General features: G+C 40.3%; 2 protein-coding genes across 3 annotated transcripts in view; one reads left to right on the top strand and one right to left on the bottom strand.

Annotated features, from left to right (window-relative positions):
* Positions 1 to 7,736, bottom strand: part of hlcs (holocarboxylase synthetase (biotin-(proprionyl-CoA-carboxylase (ATP-hydrolysing)) ligase)) — a 29,928-nt gene extending 22,192 nt beyond the window's left edge. Inside the window, exons 1-4 of one of the 2 annotated variants that reach the window (XM_056397271.1) lie at positions 7,354 to 7,736; positions 4,775 to 4,915; positions 3,557 to 3,719; positions 1,842 to 2,881 (exon numbers count right to left, since the gene is read on the bottom strand). In XM_056397271.1, the coding sequence (XP_056253246.1) occupies positions 1,842 to 2,881; positions 3,557 to 3,719; positions 4,775 to 4,915; positions 7,354 to 7,599 (1,590 nt within the window). In that variant the 5' untranslated portion in view covers positions 7,600 to 7,736. The remainder of the gene's footprint in view (positions 1 to 1,841; positions 2,882 to 3,556; positions 3,720 to 4,774; positions 4,916 to 7,353) is intronic. The other variant, XM_056397273.1, reaches the window with a different exon arrangement.
* Positions 7,737 to 12,948: 5,212 nt separating this feature from the next.
* The window catches only part of LOC130182040 (kin of IRRE-like protein 3), a 69,491-nt gene continuing 55,862 nt past the window's right edge, over positions 12,949 to 26,577 (top strand). Inside the window, exon 1 of the mRNA XM_056396571.1 lies at positions 12,949 to 13,151. Coding sequence (XP_056252546.1) covers positions 12,992 to 13,151 — 160 coding nt within the window. The 5' untranslated portion in view covers positions 12,949 to 12,991. The remainder of the gene's footprint in view (positions 13,152 to 26,577) is intronic.

Below are 26,577 nucleotides of genomic sequence, written 5' to 3'. Positions count from 1 at the left end.
AACCTGTCTCCTGAGATCAGGGGTTTGGTGGTATGGATCTGTATGTTACCCCACCACAGCTTTGGCTCAAGAGTACATGTCTTATTTTACTTCATTTCAATCTAACAGTAATTTACTTTAGGTCCCCAGGTGCTGAAAGTGGTGCATCATTTTTTTGTACAAGATGCATTGTTCAAAGTACCTGTAACAGTATAACAGTCCACACACATTTGAACAGGTTGGGTCTTAGGGTGGAGGGAGCAGTTTTTTCCCAAGTCCGCCAATTTAGAGGTAGAGACCATGGGAGACTACATACAATGCATACCACCAGAGGCAGATGACAACGCAGCATTGCTCCAAGGTGTTCTGTACCACCACTGGTCCAGGTACTTCAATACTGTTCTAGTCAGGATTTCTATCAGCACATTATGTGTCCAACCATAGAGGTAGAACCCTGTACCATTGTTACTCTCTATTTCAGGAGGCTTACAAGGCTGATCACACCACCGTCCTCCTCATCCTGTAATTTAAACAAAGGATAGTACAGGAAACTGTGGTGACAAGAGAGGTAAGGCATTGGACGGCCCCTCAGAGGCTCTGCTACAGGACAAAAAGAGTGACACTCAAAGGATTTTGTATTAAATGGCAGGAATTTGAGACATCTGTGTCTTCAACAGCCAGACTCTTTTTTACACAGTGATTTACTTCTACTGATGTCTTTTCACTAATAGTAATGACGCCGTTCACATGTTGATGTGCTGACGTCAGTGTGGTGTCCCATCTCCAGTCAGTTTCTGTTACTGGTAGACTTTATTGCTGCTCTTTCTGAACACAGTTAATGTTGCTGTTTTCTATATCACAGTGTCTGACTACCTGCTGTACATTTAAACTTACACTAGTTCTGCTCCAGCACTCTCACACACACACACACACACGATTTGGATTAACCTTCAAAATAAAAGTCTCAACATGGCAAGAGGGAATTATTGCTCTGTTGTACAAAACCTACTGCCAAACACATAAGCACAGACACTTACAAAATAAAAGTCTGAAAGAGTCTGTATACAAGCCTGCTATGGTTGTAGCGGCAAATTTGGGTTTGAAACCATCAGTGTGAGGTTATTTTGGCCAGTCATGACAGCTTTAAAACGCTTTTTGAGGAACATCTGCAGTGACAGAGGTCAGTGTCTCTACAACATGAATGAAACTGAAAGTAACGTCCTTTGTACAGATTGAAACATGAGGAGTGAACTACACGCACCAAGCAGCAGGTACATTCAAAATTTCTACAGGAATTTTCTAGTTCTTATTATTATTATTGCAGACTAACCTTTTAGGACACCCTCTCAGGTGTCCCAAACCCTCTTGACTTTATTGGGCACTGCTTTATATGCTGCCTTTACAAAGCTTATAATGGACAGTTTTTGTTAAAAATCTGAGATGTGTTAATTCACCTCCATGTTTATTACTGAAGTCTATAGTTAGTGGTGGTGTTGTGCTGCGCCACATTATATCGAAGAGTGTTTCTAATGTTCTTCCCCCCTCATGTCTGTGAATGGGGCAAAACATTAGAAACACCTCTCAGTATAATGCAGTCCAGCTCAACACCTCTACAAACCCCCATTAACAAACATACAGTTGAAACAATAGCCTGCACAGTGTAAATCAAAACTGAACATTACTGTCTTTGTGATAGAAGAATTTATAGCTGAGATGTTGGATTCAATTTTACAGGTGTTCCTATAAAAAAGGTGACTGTGCTGTATGAGTATGAGACAAATTTTTGAATCTTGAAACATTTTAAACAAAACTCAGCTCTGTAAACTACTACAATCATTACTTTAGTAATGTCATGTCTTTACCTGACAGAGGACAGCTTCCCCACTATCCCCTCCGTGAGTCACCCTGACGATAACCATATCCCTCTGATGAGGAACATCCCCTTTCAGCTCCCCCCACAGCTCCACTTCCCCTCCTCCCATAGTGTCCCTGGTGTAGACTTTCCCACTCGCCAACACGCTCAGTTCCAGCTCTGTGCTGTCTTCCTTAGTGAAGCTCAGCCTGCTGACCTTCTCTCTTTGGCTCTCCTTGACTTCCAGGCAGAGCCCCGCAGGGCACAGGCTGGAGGCTAGCCCCAGGACTTTGCCACCCTGGCTCAAGTAGGTGAGGAAGTGGGTCTGAAGCTGGGGGGTCAGCGTTTCCTCCTCCGCCAGTACCAGGAGCCTGGTGTTGTCCAGCCATGGATCGCTCAGAGCCTGCTGTGGTTGGAGGGGATATATTATGTTGTTTTCCATGTTTATACACTCTGATAGTAATTGACGAACTGTGTGAAAACGCTCCTGGCAACCATTTGTGTACACAAGAACATTTGGTGGTTTGCCATTGCAGTCAAATCTACTGCTTCGACCAAAAAACCCATCAGCGTCATGCTCAAGTTCATCCAGAGTCTCAGCCCCGCTATCCAACTCTACTGAATTATCATCAGGAAGGTCTGTAATGTTCTCAGCAGAGGCGTATTTGACAGAGAGGATGGTGCTGTTCTCCATCTCCAAACATTCATGGCAGCTGGACAGATGGAGGTGGTGTCCATGGCCCTCCATGTGGTGATGATTCCCCAAGGAATGGTCTTCTGAGTCACCAACAGGTCCTAGATCATGGGTGCTCTGGAATGGCTCTGACCCTCGTCGTTTCTCCACCTTCCTCTTTGCCTCCGGGGTGAGGAGAAGGCTGCCTTTACGGCACTGTGGGTGCTGGTGGTCAGCTAACAGGTAATTAGGTAAAGGCTTAGCAGCACCCTCCTCAGTCTGGGTGGAGCACAGCCACCGTGACGTCACAATCTTTGGGTTCTGTGGACACTGCTTCTCCAACAGCTCACTGAGGGTGGATTCTAGGAGGACAACAGCTATAGACACAAAAATGCAAAAAACAATGTGAGTGCAATCTGACTTCAAATAAAAGCATACAGCCAAGTGAATCTGGTAACAAGGCCTTAACTAACTGTTGAAGATGATATATGCCATCATGTTAGCAAACAGTTGTCTATTTACACATCCCGCATGTACAGCGTATTAGCACTCATCTGGAGTCATGATGAATTTAAGTTCAATATTCACCCTCCTTTTGTCTCTGCTCTGGTTTCCACCAACTCCTGAGAAAAATATCTGGCTCTTCAGCTGCCATGAGATTCAGTATGTTCACCAACTGGTTGCAGTTTGCTTCTGAGCTGTGCTGTGTACCAGAACTATTTAAACTATTAAAAACAGCTGCCTGCTGCTAGAGATAAGGTTGATGTGAGCAGTGTGTGAAAAATGATGGGAATTGCAGAGTGGGTGATAATGCTGTCTGTGTCATTCCGGCCAAACTCTTGAAACTGTGGATAATGAAACTAAGATTAAACTAAGAATTAAAGTTTGTTACAACTTATTCTTGCTGGTGATCTGATTATTTTTCTAACTTAACTTTACAAAAGAGAACAAAATACCTCAAGATAAATTTACACAAGTGTAAAGGTGGTGACATGAAAAATACAACTGAATATAAAAAGGACAAATAATCTATGTAATTGAAGGCAACATACGGACTATCTTTGAAGGCAGAAGTCCATTGTCGAGCTGAAGGCGATCTTCAATAAATGCAACTCCCAGCCGACTGAAGTTATCCACAGTGGCCCGAGCCACTGCCCTGAACGGCTGGCCGGGGCAACAGGCAAGAGGAAGACAGTAGTCAGACCACTTCAGCACCTACACACAATACATACTGGTTAGCACACACTCTGTACTGATCCACAGAGTTCATTCAGTCCTGTCTACTGCACCAACATGTCTGGACCTTAGGGGTGACTTGTACAGAGCATTGAAGCAAGTGGAGAAAAAAAAAAAACTGATGGAGAAATGCATTTGAACCATTTGCTCCACCCTGAGCATCAAACACTACAGTACAGTTTTAGATGCAATTGTCAAACCAATTAAATACAAACTGAATAATAATTATAAAGATGAATAATAAAGTAGAACTGTACTATAGGCAAAACACCAGCATCACTTTGTGTATACTGATACAATGAAGTAAACAGTATGTACTAATGTTGACTGTTGTGGGTTACTAGGTTATGGCACACAACAATTTATGTTGTGCTATATTGTTCTCCATTACACTGACAATGCTGAAGGGGGTGCACCAAATATGAAATCCTTACTAAAAGACGGCAAAATGTTTTCCAAGGATTATTACATTTGAACTAGGTACAAATAATTATAAAATGTATTTCCAGTCATTTTCAAGTTGCCTTTTTTCTGTGAGCTCTCAAACCTCAGACAAGACGTTTACATGTCTCCATCTGAGGGTCACTCAATCTGGGCCTGTGTTTATCCAGCGTTATCCAGCAAACAAAACAAACAGTTCTTGGTCTACACATTCACCTTGGGCAGGTATGTGCTCAACACACTGAAGCATTACACATGGAAAAGTTTTAAAAGTTTACAAGAAATACACATAATAAATACGCATGCATATACATAGATAATACATAGATACATGAACTATAGATTCATGAGATTAGGGAATAATTAAGTTCAGTGTTTGAAACATTACTTTTGACAATAGCTGTGTCCCGATTCAGGGGCCACATCATTCAAAGGCTGCATTTGAAGACTGACTGCATCACAGCTGCGCGACTAGACTGTCCCATGTGTTGTAACACAAGCAGACCGTCTCATTTTAGTCCGGCTGTCATGATCTATGGCCCCTGAACTGGGACATAGTTAATGTCACTTTTTAAGCAATGTGTAGTGCCTACTTTCTTATTTGATTTGTGATGAGAATGGTAGCCCACTCTGTGTCCTGAAGCTTCTATGATGAATGAAATATTCTCTATTTGTGGACCACAAACCAGAGAGGACCCCAACAGCACAGTCCATTTGCTGATGTCATCACATGCCTGGGGACAGTACAGACAACACAGAAAAAATAAAAACTCAAATCACTACAAGGCTCTTAAACACTGATTAGTAGTTAGTGACAGTAGTCAGTGAGCTTCAGTAAAACAGTGACACAATGAGACTCAGGCTGCAGCCATTTTGATAAAATGAGACAAATGATTTAATTGTGCATTTGAAAGTGTTAGAGTTCTGAAAACACAGTTAGTTACACCAGTATGGCAGCGCTAAACTACACACAGCAACACATTCAGTGTTTGTTACTCTTGGTCACACTCATCTGATCAACATTTTTTCTCCATGGCTCAAATCAAGTTGAGTCTTAAAGCAGTGCAGTCTCAAGCAGGTCAAGTCTCACAGCTGAAAAGTGCAGGACGAGTCTCAAAGATGAGGACATTTGACCCAAATATGACTGGAGTCTAAAAAGGACATCTTTGACGTAAATCTTTGTGTTTTAGAGCTAGGTATCAAAGTCTGGTCCTTTCTGGTTCTGGTTCTGTTACAGTGCCAACTGACTCGTTTTCCATTCATTCATTCAATCTTTTGTTATATCTTACTTTGTGAGCCGGATCAGAAAATAGGATGTGAAATTTAACTTTGAAAATGTCTAGAGAAGATCTGTAGTTTTAGAAATACTGACATTTAAATAAACTCTAAGCAAAGAGTCAGAGGTCAGACTCTTGGACTGACTGGACAGATCTAGTCTGTCCAAGAGACTGACCAGAGTCTAGTCAGCAACAGTCTGAGAAATAAGCCAGTGTGAGGGTGTTCCAGAGAGCGGGTTTACTGAAAACTCTGACTCTATAAAACACAACATAAGGGAAACTCAGGAGCCGGCGCACACAAAACACGTTAAGTTTTCTACTTGAGTATGATACTTAAGATTTAATTTCTCCTTAGCTGAGGGAGTTACTTCGGGGGGTGGACAGAATCTCTTAAAAGGTTTCCTTAGTTAAGGAAAGTAAGTTGAGGCATTTGCAGCAGTGAACGAGATTTTACAGCAGTAAAATCTTTACTGTTTCTATGGAGACCGTTAATTTGCTTCCATAGAATGCAGCAGGAACAAGTCCTAAAACATGGAAATTAGTGACATTATATAGATGGCACTGTGTCGGTTTCCCCCCCAGATACTTGGCGTGAGCAACGCCGTATTCTTGTTTGCCAATCCGGATGTTAGCATCTCCCTGGTTCCCTCCACAAGAGGGAGTCTTTTGGATTATTACAGAAAATAAACTCTGACAAACAGATTATGATACTGACATGTTTTGTTAAGCAGGATAATAATTATGATGAATAATGAACACCACTTTATGACTGTTGAAGCCTAAACACAATCAACACAAGTAAAAAGTTAATGTTAGGCTATAAACCAACTACACCACAGTCACATGGCTTCAACATCACAACCACTAAACTACAACTTTTAGTTTGATTTAGCTCTTACCTCTTCAACAAAAGCCTTTCCTCTTACAAAGTTAGTAGTTGTTTGTACAAGCACAAGTATAAACACAATGAGGCTGTAAAGGTGGACTGGTGAGTAGATCGATTTTCATGCGATAACATTTACCCTCTCCAACAACCTCTGTAGTCTCATTTAGACACTTGTTAGCAACCTGCCTTTATTAAGAGATGTAAAACCTTAAAGACATTACGACTGGGGTATTTACTAATGTATTTTGTCAGAAAAAACATGACAATGTCTTGAGCTTTTTTAACCACGGACCTTATTTCAATCATCAAACCAAAAACTCATTCAAAAATCCAGAGACTTCAGGATAAGGGACCTGAAGGTGTAAACCATCAAACTAATTTCCAGGTTTAAGGACTCATCCCTGCAGCACTCTATGGTCCAAATGTTCACTCTCACAGACTTTGAGGCGTGATCCCGGTTGAGCCGTTTATGCACACTGTCCACACTGTCCAGTTCATAGCATTGTGACATTAAAAATGAGGTTACCATGGTTCCCAGGGGATGCCCGGATGTGTAAAAAAAACAGTAAACAATTGCCAAAAGAAGATAGAAGAACAACAACAAACAAGCATGAAAGGAAGAAACCCTAACATTAGCATTACAAGAGAAAAGAAGTCTTCCTCTAAGTATAAACAGAGTTCAGTGGTGATTCACAGTGAAGTTAATTAGGTCTGTGAGGATTCAGGGCTTAGGTCTTTTCTGTTTTGAAATTGAATGCTGTTTAAAAACACTTTAGGTAACATTATCTAGGTTTCTTTTCACACGCATAAGAAAACAAGGTACACAAAGTTTAGTATAATATATATAATAGTTGAGCTGTGTCACTGTAAACGAGTTTAAACGTGACATTGCTGCTTTGAGGAGACTGACACATGTAAACAAGGCTACACAGCCCCAGGCTGTACCCAGCTACCACAGACTATCTGTGACATCATGTCATTTCACAAACAGCTTGTTCCGGTTTCCAACCTGAGGCTCCGTGACGTAGACGGCCTTATCTCCGAGCTGGAGGAAGACAATGTCCTCGGGTGGAGGCGGACTGGGACACCGGCGGGCGGCTGTGTGGCATCCAGTCGGCGGTGCTGTGGCCGAGCTGGAGCAGACGCTAAAGCTGAAGCTGCTGCTGTTCAATCTGGACAGACTGTTGCGGATCAGGACCGAGTAGCACTTGTGAAAGCGCACCCACATGTAGACGTAGCACAAAGTTATTAACATCTTAACCAGCAGCCGGGAAGGGGGCCATCGTGGCCGGTCACCTCGGCGTGTACGTTAACAGCAACGGACACAGCACTGCGGTCCGCTCAGCTGTCAAGCTAGCAGCACCGACTTCCGCCTTCTTCTTCTGCTTGTTTTTCTTCTTCTTTGGTGTTTATTGGCAGTTGTTAAAACCAGATTATAGATGCATTGCCGCCACCGACTGGACTGGAGTGTACATAAGGCGATTGTGCAGGAAAAAAAGCAACGAAGCAAACAAAAATTGTTTTGGCTAAACCAGTTTAAATTAAATAATTTCACCATGTACCTTTCTTGCAGAGTTCCCCAAGAGACCTGACAAAAACCTCTAATAATGTAATAGGCTCCTTCTTGACAGTACTTTAGCCAGTGAAGAATTACATGCTCTACTGTTTCCTCTACTTCACAGAACTCACATAATCCTGAGGGAAGTTTTTATTTATAATGTGCAGTGTTATATTGAGTCGGGTATGTCCTACCCTTAGCCTTGTTAAAATGTTCCCCTCCTTGGTGTTCCTTTTGGCTGTACTGCATAAAGGTGTCGCCCTGTTTTTCCTGTATTCCAACTGTGCTGCCACTCTTTAATGATGTTTCTTCTGATTATCCCTGATTATCCTCTGATTATTCCTTTTAAGTGAAATGTCCATGACCTCCTCATCTTTCAGTGCCTTTTTTTGCTAATGAATCCACAGTTTCAATGCCCTTAATCCCTCTGTGAGCTGACATTCACATAACTGGAAGGAGGAATTAATGATCAAATTAAATATCATATTTAATTTGATCATTAATCCCTCCTTCCAGACCATGTCATATGCCTTCTCTATGTCAGAAATAACTGCCATCACCGATTCTTTGTTAACTTGCGCTCTCCTAACCTATTTCCAAACATATAACAACGTCCATGGTACCTCTACCTTTCCTAAATCCGCTCTGATGGATAATATCAGATAATATAATATATTAATCTTTCTGTAATCATTCTTTCCATTGTCTTTCTGATGTGTAATGTCAGTGCTATTGGCCTGTAGTTTATTAGATTTGATGGGTTTTTCCCTGGTTTCCTGAATTTAATAATTACTGCCTCTTTCCAAGTTATTGGTTATTTTCCCACTTCCCATACTTTATTATAAAATCCTAAACGCCTGAATGTTTTAACATAATATAACAAATGTCATCCTTTACAGGTGGTCCTTCTGACTGATCACCTGTGTACCAACCTCGTTCTGATTAAAAGGACTGATTTTTGAACTGAGTCTGTGTCTGGGTTTGAGTCCAAGCCTGTGGTTCAGCATTGAAATTATCGGTTAGTCAGACTGGCTAATGGCTACGCTAACCAACGCTATTTTAGCTCAAAGTCAGTATTAGTGTGAGAATAAGAAATTACTTTACTGTCATTTCAATAGCATCGTACATATGGCAACAATGGAACAGACTAGACAAACTTAAACATTTCTTTATTTATACCACTGGGGATCAACAAATGTCGTTGAGAGGATCAGCATGAACCATACTAGTAACTCTATGTCGTCCACCTGCCCTTTGAGTTCTTATCTGAGTTCTCAGACCTTTTTATCTGAGTTAGTTCTTAGTACAGTTACAGTCATTATAGTGGGTGATTTCCATATTCATGTAGATGTTGACAGCAACGGCCTCAGTTCTGCATTTAATTCACTATTAGACAACTGGCTTTTCTCAACATTTAAATGAACCCACTCACTGTTTTAATCACACTTGATCTTGTTCTGTCATATGGCATAAGAATTGAACGTTTAACAATATTTCCCCAAAACCCTCTTTTATCTGACCATTTCTTAATTAACATTTGAGTTAACATGGATTATACAGCATTTGGAAAAAATTATATTACAGCGGATGCCTATCTGACAATTCTGTAAAGAAAGAATCACATTGTTATATAGTCCACTGCCATGTGTCAATACAATGGAGGACAGCTACATCCACACAAGTTGATGATCTTGTTGATAGTGCTGCAGCATCACTGTTTACAACACTAGAGACTGTGGCCCCTCTGAGCAAGAAGGTGTGAGAGAGAGGAGGCTAGCTCCGTGGTACAACACTCAAAAGCAGATTTCACGGAAGCTGGAAAGGAAGCGGCATTCCACAAATCTGGAAGAATTTCAAAAGGTTTGGAAAGCTTATAGTCTACTAACATACAAAAAAGACCTCCATAATGCCAGAACCTCCTATTATTCATTGTTAATAGAAGAAAGTAAGAACAACCCCAGGTTTCTGTTCAGCACTGTAGCCAGGTTAACAGATGGGCTTAGTTCCATTGAGATGTCTATTCCTTTAACCCTAGTAATGACTTCATGAGCTTCTTTACAAATATAATTGTAACTAAACAGTTCACCATCTTCTCCCCACAGCTGACACAGATGTACTGTCCAGTACAGTAGCCTCGAAGTCGACTGTAACTGATCTGATTTATATTTAGATATACTGCTTCTCTCCTGTAGATCTCTCTGAGCTAACTTCAACAGTTTCTTCATCCAAACTGTAGTGTACCAAGGCCACAATTTTATAATTCAAAATCTTTGTTAATAGGGGGCACCACTCCTCATCATTAAGAAGAACTTTATTGAATTATTTACTCAATTAATATAATCAGTCTAATATCAGAAGTCGCGACTTCTCAATTCAATGGATCTCCACTCTCTACTTCAAAGGAACACAACAGGACAACGATTGAGTTTAAATAAAGCAATTATACTACTAACTACAGGGTAAATGCAATAACGATCAAGATGAAAATTGGAGCAGAAGAACAGGATAAACAAGCAGCAATATAATTAACTGTGTGATGAGTTGGCGATGGTGGGAGAGAATATGTTGCGGATATTTACAATACAGCTGTAATCAAATAATGATACTATGTCTATGAATGAAATTTGATGATTAAATATTATTATAATTTGACATCAATCCTGTCATGAGCAGAATGTCAATATCTCGCCCACTGTGAGTTGCATTGTTGCTGCGGAGACCCCGGGCTGCAGCCCAAAGCTGCTGATATCACGGTAATCTTTGACAGCGGACTCTTGGTGGAACCTCCTGGAGGTATCGTCTGTTACCAAGGTGATGGCTTTGCCATTGTCCCTCAGCAGTTTCAGCTTTGGTGAAGTCATCAGACTTTCTGTCTTGGCTACTCTTGATTTCTTTGTAGGCTTCTCTGCAGGCGGTCGTGTTATCTGCCTGCTCTGGTGCCCCTCAGGCAAGGTGTGCCTCACACTTTGAAAACCATTGCTTTAGACAATATTTTCAGGCAGCAACAGACAAAATATCCATTGTTACACAGACGACACCAAGCTGTATTTATCTATGAAGTCAGATGAGACCAAACTTCAGGCAGCAATTTAAATTCAGATAAAACTGAAGTTAGATAATATGGTTACTCTGGATGGCATTACCTTTGCCTCCAGTGCTACAGGAAGAAACCTTGGGGTCCTTTTTGACCAGGGCACGTCCTTTACTTAACACTTAAAACAAGTCTTTATAGGTTGTCGAGTAGCTCAGTTGGATGAGCATCCGCCCCATATGTAGAGGCTACAGTCCTCGCTGCAGTTGGCCCTGGTTCAAGTCCCGCATCGGACAAGCCCTTAGCTGCATGTCATCCCCCCTCTCTCTGCTTTCCCGTTTCCTGTCTCTCTCTACTGCACTGTCAATAAAGGCACAAAAAGCCTGAAAAAATAAATAATAAAAAAAACCAAATCTTTAAGACAGCCTTCCATCACCTTCGCATTAATGTGAAAATCAGAAACATCCTGTCTCAAAAAGATGCTGAAAAACCTATCCAAGCATTTGATACCTCTAGACTGGACTACTGTAATTCTTTATTATCAGGATGTCCCAATAACTAAGTGAAAAGCCTCCAGCTGTTTCAAAATGTTGCGGTGTGAGTATTAACAGGAGCTAGGAGAAGATATCATATCTCTCTTGTGTTAGCTTCTCTGCACTGGCTCCTTATAAAATCCTGAATAGAATTTAAAATCCTCCTCCTCAGCTACACAGCCATTTATGATCAGACACCATTATATCTTAAAGAGCTCATAGTTCTTTATTATCCTGGCAGAACACAGTGTGCACAGAGTAGGATGGGAGGCATGGGAGCTGTGGAACCAGCTGGGTATTACTATTACTATGTTCACTATATCAACATATCAGCAGTTTATGCAGCTGTTCCTGGTCTGTTTTCTATGTAATCTATTTTGAGTAGTGTTTGTATGAATGAGGATAGACCAAATATTAGAAACACCTAATCTACACTAAACAAATAAGGCCCAGCTGCAGACTATAAAATACGTACGTACAAACAATACAGTATGTGGATTAATAAATGTTTGTGAATAAAATATCACCCCTGCCTCAGTTCATGTTGTTTTATGAATGAATGATATAATTTACAGCAGGGCCGATACTGAGACCTACAGCCCAACAGATCTGCAGCCACCTCTTTTTCTTAATTTAACTTATTTTCCAGTTTGAAATTGAATTACTTTCTATACATGCATGCATATGGGAGATTGTATAGCACTTATTATTTGAGGATGTCCTCATTTTTAAGTGTGATTATCATTGTATGTGTGTATCTGTATTGTGTAAGTATTTTTTTGTACATGTTTGAGGCCCCAGTTGATTTATTGGCTCACAGACTGCAGGGCTCTGTGGTGGTCATTGTTTGAATGAGGACACAAATGGGCTGATTTTACAATCTGCCTACTGTACACTTCTCATTCGACCTTCTCTATATGGCACAGTGATAGGCAGTGTAAGAGCAGACCTATAATAATCAGACCTGATAACCTGAGCCACAGCCTTCCAAATAGTGTAATGGTATTTGTAGTCCCCTAAAACCTGACCCTAATGTGTAGAACACAGTAAATCTTTAATGTTCTTGTGAGATACTCTGTCTTGCAGCCTATAGTTAAAAAAAAACAAAAAACAAAAAAAACAACAAGAATCTCCAATGATGAAGCTTCAGGCTTTAAAAGCTCCATACAATTTTATTTGTTCATGTGCTAATGTCGTTCCTTTCCTTTACTGAATTTTCTGTCTCACTATCAACAAATAGGCTACAACAAATATTTTATTATCCAAGTGCTAAATATTATGTTACTGTCTCATTAAATGATGGTGCATGGCAGATCTTTCACTGGATTTTTGCCTCAGTCTAGACCATCCATGTTGCAGAGAGGCAGATGAGCAGGCGGAGAGGGGGAGGAGCCTCTTGAGCACTTTCCTCACTTACTGTAGCTCAGAGAGAGAGAGAGATGCAGGGAGGAGAGAGGGAGCCAGTGAACGAGAGAGCAGAGTCAGAGTGAACAAGCACAGGAGCAAGACTAGTGAAGCAAGCCAGATGAATGCAGCTACATTGTCTCAACTCCACACGCTTTGTACCCCAACTGTTCATTCTGCTTCAGTGCCAGCATCAAGCAAGCGCACACTGGTATACTCAATTGCAATGATGTTTTCCTGGCTGTTTCTTCTTCTTCTTCTCTGCTGCTTTGCCAGCACAGGTGAGTGAACAAGGCTTTTTTATCTTTCTGTTTCCCAGTCATGGTCTACAAGTTTGGATGCAGGTTGCAGCCACACTCTGTACGGGAGATCTGACCAGCAAGCAGTTTTTCAGGTCTCTCTGTAGTGTGGCATGATGTAATATCAGCAGAGCTCCTGGTGGATTGGTCTTCTTTGTTTTTTTTCATACTTGAAACCATCCTCTCTTGTGCCTTGTGATATCTCATTATGTTCTCAGTGGGGCAGGGTGATGGTTTGTTCAGATTCTGGGTGATGAGGGAACAGGTTTGGGTATTTTACAGCGTGTTGACCACCTGAGGAAGCCATCAAGAGCACAGTGTATAGAGGCACAATGACAGAAGCTGCATTATCTGCTTCACTGCATTGTCGGGAAGTTTTATAGACAGTTAATGAATGCATTTGAAAATACAAGACATATTTCTAAGTCCTTGACGCTGTTTTTTAATTGCTACACATTCTACAGTGCATGTGTATATTAGATAATATGCATAATCTGGTTTGTTCTGTGATTCAAATCAGCTTTCATTTGTCAGTCTGTGTTTGAATAGACTGTATGAGGATGTTTTCTATCTTTAATTTATCTTTAATCTTGTTGAACTGTTTCATTAAATTGTGAAACAAAGGAGTAAATTAAGTAAGCGTGCTGAGTGTAAACACTTTCACAGCCCTGACTGGTCTTATTGATGTTTGTTGGCCCCTGCTGTGGGTAGTGATGACTTCACAGTTCAGGTCCATTCACTGAATCTAAGATGACAGAATGAATGATACAGTGAATGAATGATGGCTTCATATGTGGTATATGGGTTTACACTGCAAATTTTTCCAGCAATGTGTAAATATATTGTGACTGTTGTGATTATTGATGCTGTATTTACTTGTTACATTTACATATACTCATTTGTCAGACACTTTTCAGCCAAAGTGCAGTAGGAGACCTTGGTGTAAGTACTAAGTGCTACTATATTTACAATTTTTCACAATTGCTAAAACACATTTCTTGAAACCTTCCAAGCTTTTCTCAAAACTGGAAATATAAAATCCATTTGTCAAACTAAATTCACCAAACCTCTGACTCTTCTTGCAAAATCAAACAATCCCCTCAAAACAGTTTAAACCTGCTCAAAATCAAATAGTTTTCAGATCATACACAAAGTCAATCAAAATAAAAACACTTCAGAGCATTCATTACACACTACATAGTAGCTCAAGAAATGTTTGCTCTTTGTAAAAGAGTAAAGGCATTTTAAGTTTTCTAAAAAAAAATAACAACTCAGTAACAGTTATAGTATCTCCTTTAAGAACTGCAAGCGATGAAGTATTGACTGTGTGGATTCAGCACAACAGTGAAACTGGCAAAATGGACAAAGACAAATGAAATGAATTACACTGTAAATGTAACTGCAAAATCAAACTCAAGGAGTGATTCATTCAGCCTCAGCATTACGCCTTTGTGCTGGGTCAGGCCAAAGGACTTCATTTACATCACAGGCTTCTCCAGTCTTGGCGGGACTCACACTTACAGTATGTCACCACAGGCCAATGGAGGGTTTCCCTGGTAGAGGGTTGTCGGTTGTACACCTTCTACCAGAGTAAAAACAATAATGGACTCTTCTCCTCCTTTACTGTATGTGCACAGTAAACTTTCAATGACAATATGCATTCTCTTCTCCAGACCTCCTGATTATGGTGGCCACAGAGATTGGGTTGTACTCTTTGTCCTGCTTCCCTCATTGTCATTCCATGAACAAGAACATGGTCTATTACATTTGCTTGAATCTGAAATTACTGTTCTTGGTCTTCCTCATCCTCCCCCTCCTCTTACATGCACTCTTCCTCCTCAACCTCTCAGATTACAGTTTTTTACAACTACTTCCACACCTTTTTTTTTTTACTGTAAAGTAGGTCTCATTTTTTCAAAACTCTACACACAAATCCAAAAATTGCACACACAAAATGCAAAGTGCAGTATATTTGCTGCAAAATGAATCACTGCATTCAAAATATCATAAACATATCTCAAAACCATCAAATGCCAAGAAATGTTTTCATTATAGTAAGTTTTTGGATGTACCATACATACCATACTGTTGTTATAAATCTAAAGCTCCAATTTCCTCCATAGGCTTGTATATAGAATACATTTCCATACAATGGAAAGTGACAGAACAGTACAGTAATCTGCTGGGAGGGGTTGAAATGTACAGAGTAAAGTAAACACCTATGCAATTTTGAAACTGAATATATTTAGTTATCTAAAACATTACCTGTAGTACAGTGTTGTACATGAAAACAAAACCATTTATGAATTTGTACAAAAATCATACACATTTATGAGGGGCCGCACAAGCCATAATTTATTCTGGCCCTTTCACACATACATTTTCCATTTACATACATATATATACTACTCACATATATATATATATATATATATATATATATATACACTTTACATACACACACATACATGTATTTTCACTCTCACATATATTTACACTTACACACATATATGTATCTTTAATCTCACATAAATACATTCTAACTCTTACATATATATTTACACATTTGTACATTTAAAATCAATCTACTCACATACATATATTGTCACTTTCACATATGTATATACTTGACACTCACATGAATTTAGTCTCATCTTTTTTGGTTTCCATTACTTTCACAGACAGGAAATTCCTCCTTGAGCAGAAGGTCATTCTCAAATACATGTGCAAGACTTCTATACAATGATGCTATTCAAAGTCATCCTGTTTTCTTATCTTGTGCAGTTTTGCATTTTTGGAGTAAGTAGCAATGAGAATGACATTAGACATTTTTTTTTAACAATGTCTTACAATGTATTGAACAACTGCAAAAAGAAGCTACAGATTCTTTTGTTCATGAGAGGCTGTATGGAGAACTTCATGATCACATTCAAACCGTACCTGGATTTCTGTCAATCTCAAGATTTGTTAAAGCTTCAAGAAATAGAGAAGCAGTCAATACATTAGAGTCCCTGTCTGGATGTCTTTAGTTTTTGCTGACTGGTCGTGAAACCAGACAAAGAACCAGGTGACAACAGTTATGTCCTTTTTGCCTCCACCTGTCATGACTGGACATCAAGGCAGACCTAGATACAGCATTTCAGAAGAGCAAATCTCTCATTTAGTATCTCTTGGAATGAACTGGCAAAGCATTGCAATATGCTTGGAGGTAAGCTGTCGGACTCTCTACAGACACGGACAGGTGGTGGTTTGGTATTGATGACAACAGACCACTCTCAGAGTTACAGACAAATAATGTTGTTGTTGTTCCATCAATTAACATTACCATCACTGACACAACAATGGATACAGTTCAGCAGACTTCTGATCCATTTGAAGATGATGGAAATCATGGTATAGATTTGTTTTGCAACCTTGTGCAATTTTTTGAAGAGGCATAAAATCAGCCATACTGAGTACAAAAAAGGAAACAAAACCCCTCTCAACAGATATTTATGATTTAAAAAATAGACTAAGAGTACATTAACATTAATGGAAAAGGTCTACACAGGATATTTACTTACTGTAGTTGTGTAATGCAAAGCAAAATGAAAAACACAGTTTCCTTCCATTTCATGGATCTTTGCTGTATATAGGCTGTTAAGACCATTATCAATGTGATTTTGTGAGCTGAAACTTCCACATTTACATTTCACAACCATATTTCTTACAGTAAATGTTCAAAGAAATTGTTACGGAAAAATTATGAAACACGTGTAAAACCATATTTTATTGAAGCTTTTGGCTCTGGAGAACTCAATAAATTGACATTACTATTACTTATTTTAACATACGTCATCCTTTGTTGAATAGGATGACTAAAACTAACAACATCAACATTAATACAGCATCAGTAGAATCTGTGAGAATAGAAGTCAGGAGGAGCATAAGAAGCAACACAAAAGCAGCACACTAGAGAGCAGAAGAGACAGACACATTACACATACACTGACCCACTGAAAAAGGCAGGAGTTTGAGTGAATAATGCTCCACACTGCAAGTACAGTTTGGTGGGGAGGCAGTCGTCGGACTGGTGAAACTGTCTGAAGATGCATATGAGTGTCTATCTCGTGTTAGAGATGAGGAACGCAGCTGCCTTGCTGAGCCTCACAACTGTTGTCCTCACTGCTATAGCCTGTAATATCATCCTTGGAAAGACACAAAAAACATTTTCAGATATACAAAATCTCAACTGTAAATGGAACAGTACCTGTAAACACCAAAAGTTATGATTATATTTCCTAGAATTAGTCCATGCTATAAAAGTGACATCTCCCTTAGAGTACCAGTATCCCCTCCTAATTTTAGCTCTCAGTTAGTCCAACTAAGCAGCTACCAATTTAGTCAATTTCTCTGTTTAGTTTTAACATTTTAAAAACAGGTATTCCAACTCTGCACTAGTCTATATGAGTAGAAAAATGACATAGTTCCTCAAAATGTTCATCACTACAAAGCTGAAAATGAAAGTTTAGGAAGAACAGAGATTACAAAGGTTACAACTTTAATCTTCATTCTTTCATGTTGATGCACCAATTATGGGTTATTATTATTACAATGTTCTTCAGGTCAATTCAAATGTGATACAACATACCAAAATTGGCTTTGATGGTCTTATGTATAGGGCTTTTGATTGATATACTTTGTGTATGAGATTTGCATCCAGCTGTTGTCCAGCATGGAGTTTCATCAAAATCAGTCTGTTGCCACATGCCATCAGAACATCTAGGCGGAAAAACAGTTGGTAAAATTGCAAAAGGTTAAAAAACGTTTTTAGATGAGGACAAAAATGTACAAGACACACTGAAACTGAATGTGAGAATGTTCTGTAGTTGTAGTTTATGTTGCATCAAACATAAGTTCTGACAACATTTTGATACTGACTGACTTGACCTTGTTACTGCTGAAAGCTCTTCCCTTTACCTGCTTGAGCTAGCAGCATTAACATTAGCTCCACAGTTTGACACAAACTATAAGGTACAGCTGAGTAAAATTGCCGGGTGACATCATATGGCCAGTGAAATCCACAATCACTGGCTTTCAACTGCCATAGCTTTTGAATGTGCAGTTAATGATGTAATTAGTAATCAAAATGACAGGTCTTGTGATTTGAAAATTGCACAGTTAGTCATTCAGCCCTCCTGTTATATTGTTATCCCATACAAATCCAGTAAAACATGCATAAAAACATGAAAAATTAGGACCTGTGATAATTTCCACTGAATAAAAAGGCTTGAAAGTATTATCCAAATGCTACAGTTCAACTTCATTTAAACTGGCTAACAATTTTTTTTAATTTCCTCATCCAAAACCCTTTGATTATTTAAAGCTCTTTGTAGAATGGGATGGATAGCTCAGAGCTAGGGGTGGTTATAGGTGATTTGCATTTGCCCAGGGAATGTCGATTAGAACATTGGAATGATGACAAAACTGATGAGATGGTCACAGGGTTTATTGTTGGTATGACTGTGGTTCAGCCTCGATCTAGGAATTACCAAGAGCAACTGGTTCGTTGACCTCAGTGCTCTGGCTGGAGAGTGAGGTTGTAAGAGCTCGGACATGTAAGGTGGCGTCATGCCATTCAAATTCTTAAAAACAAGTTAAAAAAATGGATCTTAAAACAGATCAGAAGCTATTGTAGGGAGGACAGTACAGGTGTGATGTGATCACATCATTAGCAAAAAAGTGTGTACAATTATGAATTGTGTGAAAGTTATGACATCTGTGCTGTAACTGCGTTTATTGTCATTTCTGCCACCTGTGGTTGCCATTATGCATCACGAGTAAACCACAGTAGCAGCATTAGTGACTTGAATTTGATTCGGGCAGCCATAGGTAGCCAGTGTAGGTCGATGAGTAGCGAAGTGACATGTGACCTTTTGGGTTGATTGAAGACCAGACGGGCTGCTGCATTCTGGACCATCTGTAAGGGTTTTACTGTGTGTGGAGAGGCCCGCCAGAAGAGCATTGCAGTAGTCAAGGAAACATCCCGAAACACTAATTCACGGCCATTATTTTGCCTGCTCTACAAATAAGCAGTGACTGATTAAACTGGACCTGGCACCAGGTAACTACCTGTACAAATGCATAAAAAAATGGTTTAGTTACTGAAAACTGAACTCACACAGCCTGATTCCAAACACTTACAGCTTCCTCTGTACAAAAACACTGTGAGGTGAAGGAGAAACTTCATAAGCTAAGCATAGTGTTAAAGTTGAGTGTTTGAATTCAGTTGTGTATAAATTGTACTGTAAAACCTGCATAGTTAGCATAGGCTGAATCCACTCACACACATACACACATGGACACACACTCAGCTGTGGCACACCAACACTAATTTGAATCTGACACTGGCAATAAAGCCTTTAATAAGGCTCTCAGTAGTTCTCTCCAGGCACTGTACATCAACCCTCCAGAGGACAGCAACTTTATTGCTTAGTTTTATGAGTGTGTGAGTGTTTGCTGGAGTCGGAGCGAACTGAGAAGTGCAAGTCTGAGTTTCCACAGTTTCCAAAATGACTGCCTCATTTGTAGACGCAATGCTTTATAGCACTGTGCTCCTCAGGGCACCACACAGAAGTTCCCCTATGCTGCAGATAATCTGCAGCATTTAGGAACACACAGGTGAGATTGACTAGCCTCAGAGTTAGTGGTAATCTCTAATTACCAAGGCTGCACAGTGTGATTCTCAGTCCTCTGGGCATTAGGTCAGAATCATAGGAGTGAAACATCGTCCAGGCTGCACCTGTCAGAACCTCAAGCCTCGTTAATAACCAGTACTCAAAACTGGTTATCATGCATCATGTTTTAAAGGTTTTATATTGTATAAACCAAGATTTCCATGTCTTATTTGATTATAAAGCAGGTCTAGGTTCTATATTAACTTTGTGAAAATATCAAAGTGCTCAGTCCTCAGAGAAATGCACACAGCCTGTATTCAGACACTGAGACACTGAGGCTGTATCTGAAATCACTCACTCCTCCCTTCTGCTGCTTGACAGCTTTGTTTCTGTAGCTGCTGACATATACTCCACCATCACACTGCTGCTGGTAGACATTCATTCCATGCACTGGCCTTCATGTTGATGCATATGTTTCGTCTGCTGTCCTAATCACTCCCATTCAAAATCCCACACGATGTAGCAGTGACAGAAGGGTAGACTGCTCCTTCTCCTTCTCCTGGTAATCCACTCAACATATTCCACTTGTTGTTCCAGCTGAGGGAGGGGCAGTGGGCTCCATCACCCCTGCGCTGTGGACAGTCACCCTGACGCCGTCAGATGATCCAGGGATTTGCACTGGAACCAGGCCTAAGGTTCTGGTGTTTACCTCCACACCAGCAGCATTTTAGCCTGAATATGGTAAATTTCAGTGCTGACAGACCACTGACATGTATATTTACCACTGAGTTTTACCAAGCTACAGTAGAGGCCTCAGTCAGTTACCTGGCTGGTTGGCCCTACCATGTGTAACTCAAACAGTCAGCCAATCAATTCTGAGCATCTCTTCTGATTGGCTCACTGACCCTTTTGTTACTAGAGTTCCAGAAGAGAAGCCTGAGAGAGGAGATGTAAAACTATATTGAAATTTTGGTTCTTAAAACCACAAATATATCTTCTTATGGATCAAAAGTTGGATTTTTTTAAAAGTTTTTCTGGATTAGTGTGTTTTACACCGTTTGTTCCAAATATGTATGTTTGACACAATCACATAAGACACAAGAACAACATTATTGCGCACAAAGTCTTGAGCTTTGGTTCAGAATGTTGATCATGCCAAGGCTGTTGGAATAGATGACAGTTGACCTTTGACTGTCTCATCAGGGTCAATGATGATGAAGGGGTAGGTTTTAGCTTTGGCTGGAGATGGATCATAGAGATCCATTCTCTACCTTAGCAAGCCAACAGAACTGAGGATGGACATCCTGACGTGGATATTGGGGTATTGTGGTTGCCCGAGAACTTCACATTCTGGTGCCAGTAAGTGAAATACAAGGAGATTCATCTGGCAACCAAGAGCCAATGATGTGAAGCAGTGGAAGTCGAGTCAAAAGAGCTTGGATTGTACTAACTTCAGTCTGTCCCTGTCGGGTACACCAGTTTCTGTTAGCTACATCAGTGTTTATGGTCGGCTGAAAATGGCGAGATAAGTTGGTATAAGGAAATGATGAAGAAAGAAAAGTGATCAAGGACAAAAAGAATATGGATGTGTGAGTGGAAGGAGTGTTATTGTGGTCCTGCATACATGTAAACATTTCAGTTTTATCACTGAAGTAAAACAGAGTGTTGCTGAATTGCCCCAGCCAATATATTATACATCTCAAACCATTTTAACTCCCCTCTGTGTCACCGCTATGATCTGTGCACAAACTCAGTTGCCAGGTTTGTGTGGTTTCAGCAAAACATTGGTTATTATGATAAAGAGTGAAAGACTGGGATATGGGGGACACTGGACTATGATCTGGCAACTTCAAACCGCATGACACATGATGACCAGCTGCAGCGCAGCAGTAGCGGAGTTGGTAATGAGCAGTGGTGAATCTGAAACAGTGAATATTTATATTTGGAAGATTTCAAATGTCATTATTTTTTACATTCCAGGGAAGTGAAGGTGAATGAAAACATCAGGTCCTTTTTAGAGCTGAAGTGTAAGTAACAGCTGAGCTAATAAGAAAGTTATGTCATCAATCCAAACATTGATCTTCTTTGAAATTAGTTGGATAAAATCTATTTAAAGTCTTTTAATGGGTGCATGGACCAGGAGCAGAATTTCGAAGCCGAATGAAAATTAAAACAAGAATTTTCAAAACATATAATTTAAAGATATCTCTGAGCTGTGTCAAATCAACAAAGTCAAAGTTGAGAGCCACAGGCCTAACAGTTCAAACAAGGCAGCTCAACACCTACAAAGTTTTTACATTTATTTTCTTGAACATCTTTCACCTCAAGATTTCTATTAAATTTCAAAAAATGTAAAATGTCTGTTTGAAATCAGAGAAAAAAAATCCTGATACAAATCCAGTTTCAGATAAGTTCTGTCAGCAGACACATTCAGTTCAGTAAACCTTCCCCAGTCAGGCTCTTTATGTGTGTGCATATGAACGAGAAAAAGAGAGAGAGAACAAGTGTCCGTATTATTTTGGTATCTGACAAAGAATATCCCAAACAAAGATAAAACCAAGCCTTGAAACTGAACTCAGTGTGTTTATGGTGAGTGAAAAGAAACATTATCAATGGAGCTGTGATACTACAAGGGGTCAAGATCAGAACCTCCTTTTTAATCTAGTAATATTAGATTTATCTAAGAAAACAGAAGCAGTGAAAGTCAGTGAGTTAACACAGGTAGATTGTATTATTCAGCTTACGTGAATTTCCTGGATGAAATGTTTAAATGTGTTTGTCCAGCTGTAACCTGCTGTCTGCAAATGAAGATGCTTCAATATGGACTGTGTGAATGAGGACATGAAAGGTGGGATGGCAGCTTCAGGCTTGGCTGGAGGACACAGGAGAGAAGCTGCCTGTGAGCAGGCGAGGTTGACAGAGTAACTCACCACAGTGACAGACTTACCTCTGAAACTGAAAGATCAAAGTTTCCTTCGACTCAGGATGCACAGACTCAGAGTTTCCACTAACCTCCCTTTCTTGAAAACAACCCAGAAGTTTCCTCCTGGTGCCCAATGATGACATTTGAAAGCTTGAAAATCAAGATAAAACACATTATAATGTAATAATAAAACGCATATACAGTGGCTACTGTTCTGCAAAAGGTTGGTTTAATTCCAGGTTTTACTAACACTGAACAAGTTGCATGGTAAAATCCCTCCACAGTAATCTAACACCAACATTAAGATCTGACGGGCTGATGCTTGTGTTTTTGAAGAAGTCCAATAGTGGTCCAGCCCTGCAGCACAGCCCAGGCCATCCCTGGAAACCACTGCTCAGAAGTATCATGGCAGTGAGATTCATTCGACTTCTCTTACCATCTTAAAAATGACAAAGTAACAAGACAGCAGAAATGTCATGTTATAGAGGAATTTCTCAACATCAAGGCCACTCCCCAGTGTTCCCCAGTCTTTCCAAATACTCCCCAGTCCTCTCCAGTCCTATCCCATTTATTTTAGAAGCTCCTCCCCTAAATGTCTGGCTGAAATCCTGTTCATATAATACTTAATACTACCTTGTCCATAAATAGTGGACATTGTTTGTGAGCATCTATCTGCTCTCTTCCTCAGTTAACCCAAATACTATATATTGTGGCAAAATATATTGCTGGCTTTAAATTTTAAAGCCAGCAATATAGCAGCAGTGAGAACTCTACAGTGGTGGGATGTGCTGTTCACTGCAACCACAGTCCGTCCAGAGAATAAGCATAGCTCTTTCATTCCTTTAATGCAGCGCATGCAGATTACTGATGGATTAATGACCTCAGAATAGTTAATGTACAGTAACAAAAGAGGCCTCGGGCTTCCTCAGTGTCTCATCACAGCCAAATGCCAGCATAGGAGTCTGTAATGAAAAGACACAGTCAAGTTGTTCTTTCAGCTAATGAACCCCGGACCTGGAAAATAAGCTGAGGGCAGAAGAAAAGACACGTATTTTAAGGTGGAATGCCTGTAAACTGAGAGATGCTGATTGTTTGGAGCAGAATCATTGTTTAACAATGTTGTGTGGGTGTGTGGGTGTGTACATGCACAGGTGCACACACACTGTATAATATTTTTTGGTATTTCAGATTTTGTCTGCTCCCATGCAGTGTGTGGGTAAACATCAGCACATTTGTCCTGTAGTACTGCAGAAATGAATCTTGATCTCTTTGGCTGAGCTTCAGGGCTGTGTTGCACTTTGCAGTTTGCTGGCACTGCTCGGAGGTGCCTGGGGTAAACAAATGGCAGCAGCTATTGACAGAGCTTTGAGGTCGTGCACAGGCTGATGTGTTTTGTGTTGCAGGAAGGCTGCACTCTGAAGAACTGAACTGTTGATTTGATATGTGTGTGTTTACCTGGACAGTGCTGGAATTCTACATAGTTGATGTAGACATTGTATCTGTGTATTTTTGTCTCTTTATTGAGAACTTTATTCATTCGGTCACTCTCATACCAACCACACACACAGACTCTCACACACAGTGGACACACATGCTCATAGTTAAGGACGTCATCAAATGAACAATGGCACAAAAGGGTTTTTGTTTTGATGCATTTATATATGTGGACTTAAGTATGCACACTGCACGTCTGTGTAGATCAGCCTCCATAACAGCAATGACAACCCTCTGCCTCGCTTCTGCAATATAAATGTAAATCAGCCTTTTAACTTCTACAGGCGAATGACTGCAGGGAGCAGGAACCAGGCACCTCACCTCCACATAATTATGTGTTTCCTTGCTGTTACCATCCAGCCCATCACAAAGGTTGTGCCATTTCATACAGTAGTACACCTTTTGCTTCCCAGTGGGCAGTTTGCTGCTGTATAAAACAGGTTCCCTGTCTGGCTTGCTGAGTGGACTGGGAAATAGCCAGTTATTAAAATAGCTCCTCATTTTACTGACCAGTGTCTACATCCCAGAGTGCCTCAGTGGCATCATGATGCTCGTGTCATTATGCTCTGACTTCCTCTGTGTTGAGCGCGCTCCAATTTCACCTCATTATTTTTCTACACTGTAAGCTGGAGGCGTGGGGTTTGATGCCATCTTTTTAATGAGGAGCAGAAGAAATCACCACAGGAGCAGACATATAACAAATGTTTTTTGCTTGTCTTCTGTGACATTGTCAACTTGAACCGAGATGTGGAAGACTGTACTCAGCAAGGGCCTGTCTAATAAAGTCCCTTTTGATAATGCCTGATAAAGTTTGCTTCTGAAGTTTTTGGTCCTATTGTGAATGGCTTCACACAAGCTTGGCTTCTTTAAAGTCACACCTCCCTGGCTGGGGATAAAACTGATTGATGACTGTGACATTCATCCCTCCTTTGAAAATGGTGCTCAACACCTGCCTGCCTGTCTCTGGCAGTTTTATGAACAATTATGACTCCTGTTCTACAGCCACTGATTAAATGTCTACACACACCAAATTGCAGTAGATCCAGTTATCAGTAAGGATACAGAGTTAATTTTCATTGTAGAATGACTTATATTACCTCCTTTGATTTGATGCTGAAGGTTGTATTATAACAGATAGACTTTATAGAAACTGAATCAGTTCTAACATCCGTGAAATGTAATGATATGAAGAATATACTGTATTAATCTCCATTAGTTAAACTGTTCGCATTTAAGTCCATGTGCTAACATTATACTTTCATATATTTGGTAGTCCCTAGGAGCCTTTATTGCCTGTGGTAACATAAGCTTTCAGGTAGCACCATGCTACTTTTTGGACAACATGAAAATGTCTTCAGTTATGCTCATCATGTCCTTGTCATCTGTTTTTCTGTCACCGGGATAGCGGCTAAGAGCTGGTCGTGCAGTGAATGCGCTTTGCCGCAGCTTTTGCTGTTTACTACCAAGTAGTACACTGAAACTTGCGGGACACTGCTTCACTCACTTTTTTATGCATTTTGGGGATAAAACTATTTGAAAGGAGCAAAGGAGACAGAACCTGCCCCTGGGACCTCGATAATATAACACACTGTGTTACACAGGTTACTACAGGTGAGTGAGTTAACTCTTAAGTTATGTCTGTGTCTGTGGTCTTGTTGTATGCATGACATTATACACATGCCCAAAACCATAGCTAACTGTTAGCTAGCTACAGCAGATAGCTGGTGCTAGTTCACTGATTTGGTGAACAGGCAAACTAGGAGGCTAACTGTTGTACCTGACACACAGCTGTATGCTAACATTACTTGTTACAGCTGTCAGTTCTTCTGCATCTCAGAGCCTCAGCATAAGGCTGTGTGAAATGTCTACATTTACTATAGGAGTTAGTTAATCTAGTCATTAAAATCACCAGCTGCACTTGTCCCAGCCAGCACTTCCTGGTTCAGTTCAACCATTGACTCTGCCACCCCCCACTCTGCTCCACTGCAATCAAGACAATCATACACGCCTGCTACTTACCTGCACAAACCTGATTCCCATTGACTCTGCCACTATTCAGTCTCCAGTTTTCCACACACTCACTGCCAGATTGTTCTTGCAAGACTTTCCCACATTCACCGTTTGGGTCTCATATTGCCCACTCAGCCTGTCTTTGATTCTCCTTCATCGCCTTTTCCCCAGTAAATGACCTAGCATTCATAGCCACTCTATGAAGTCTGCTAGCATAGCACTCATGAACGTGCAGCGCCAGATCCAGAGCGCCATTCACTCATTCTCATAGTCCAGAGGCACAATGTGAGTGACACTATTGAGCATATTCAGTGGGCCGCATAGT

The sequence above is a fragment of the Seriola aureovittata genome, chromosome 15 (genome assembly GCF_021018895.1).
Source record: "Seriola aureovittata isolate HTS-2021-v1 ecotype China chromosome 15, ASM2101889v1, whole genome shotgun sequence".
NCBI classification, from domain to species: domain Eukaryota; kingdom Metazoa; phylum Chordata; class Actinopteri; order Carangiformes; family Carangidae; genus Seriola; species Seriola aureovittata.
Note: the sequence above shows the minus strand (reverse complement) of the source record. Positions and strands in the feature narration are given on the sequence as shown.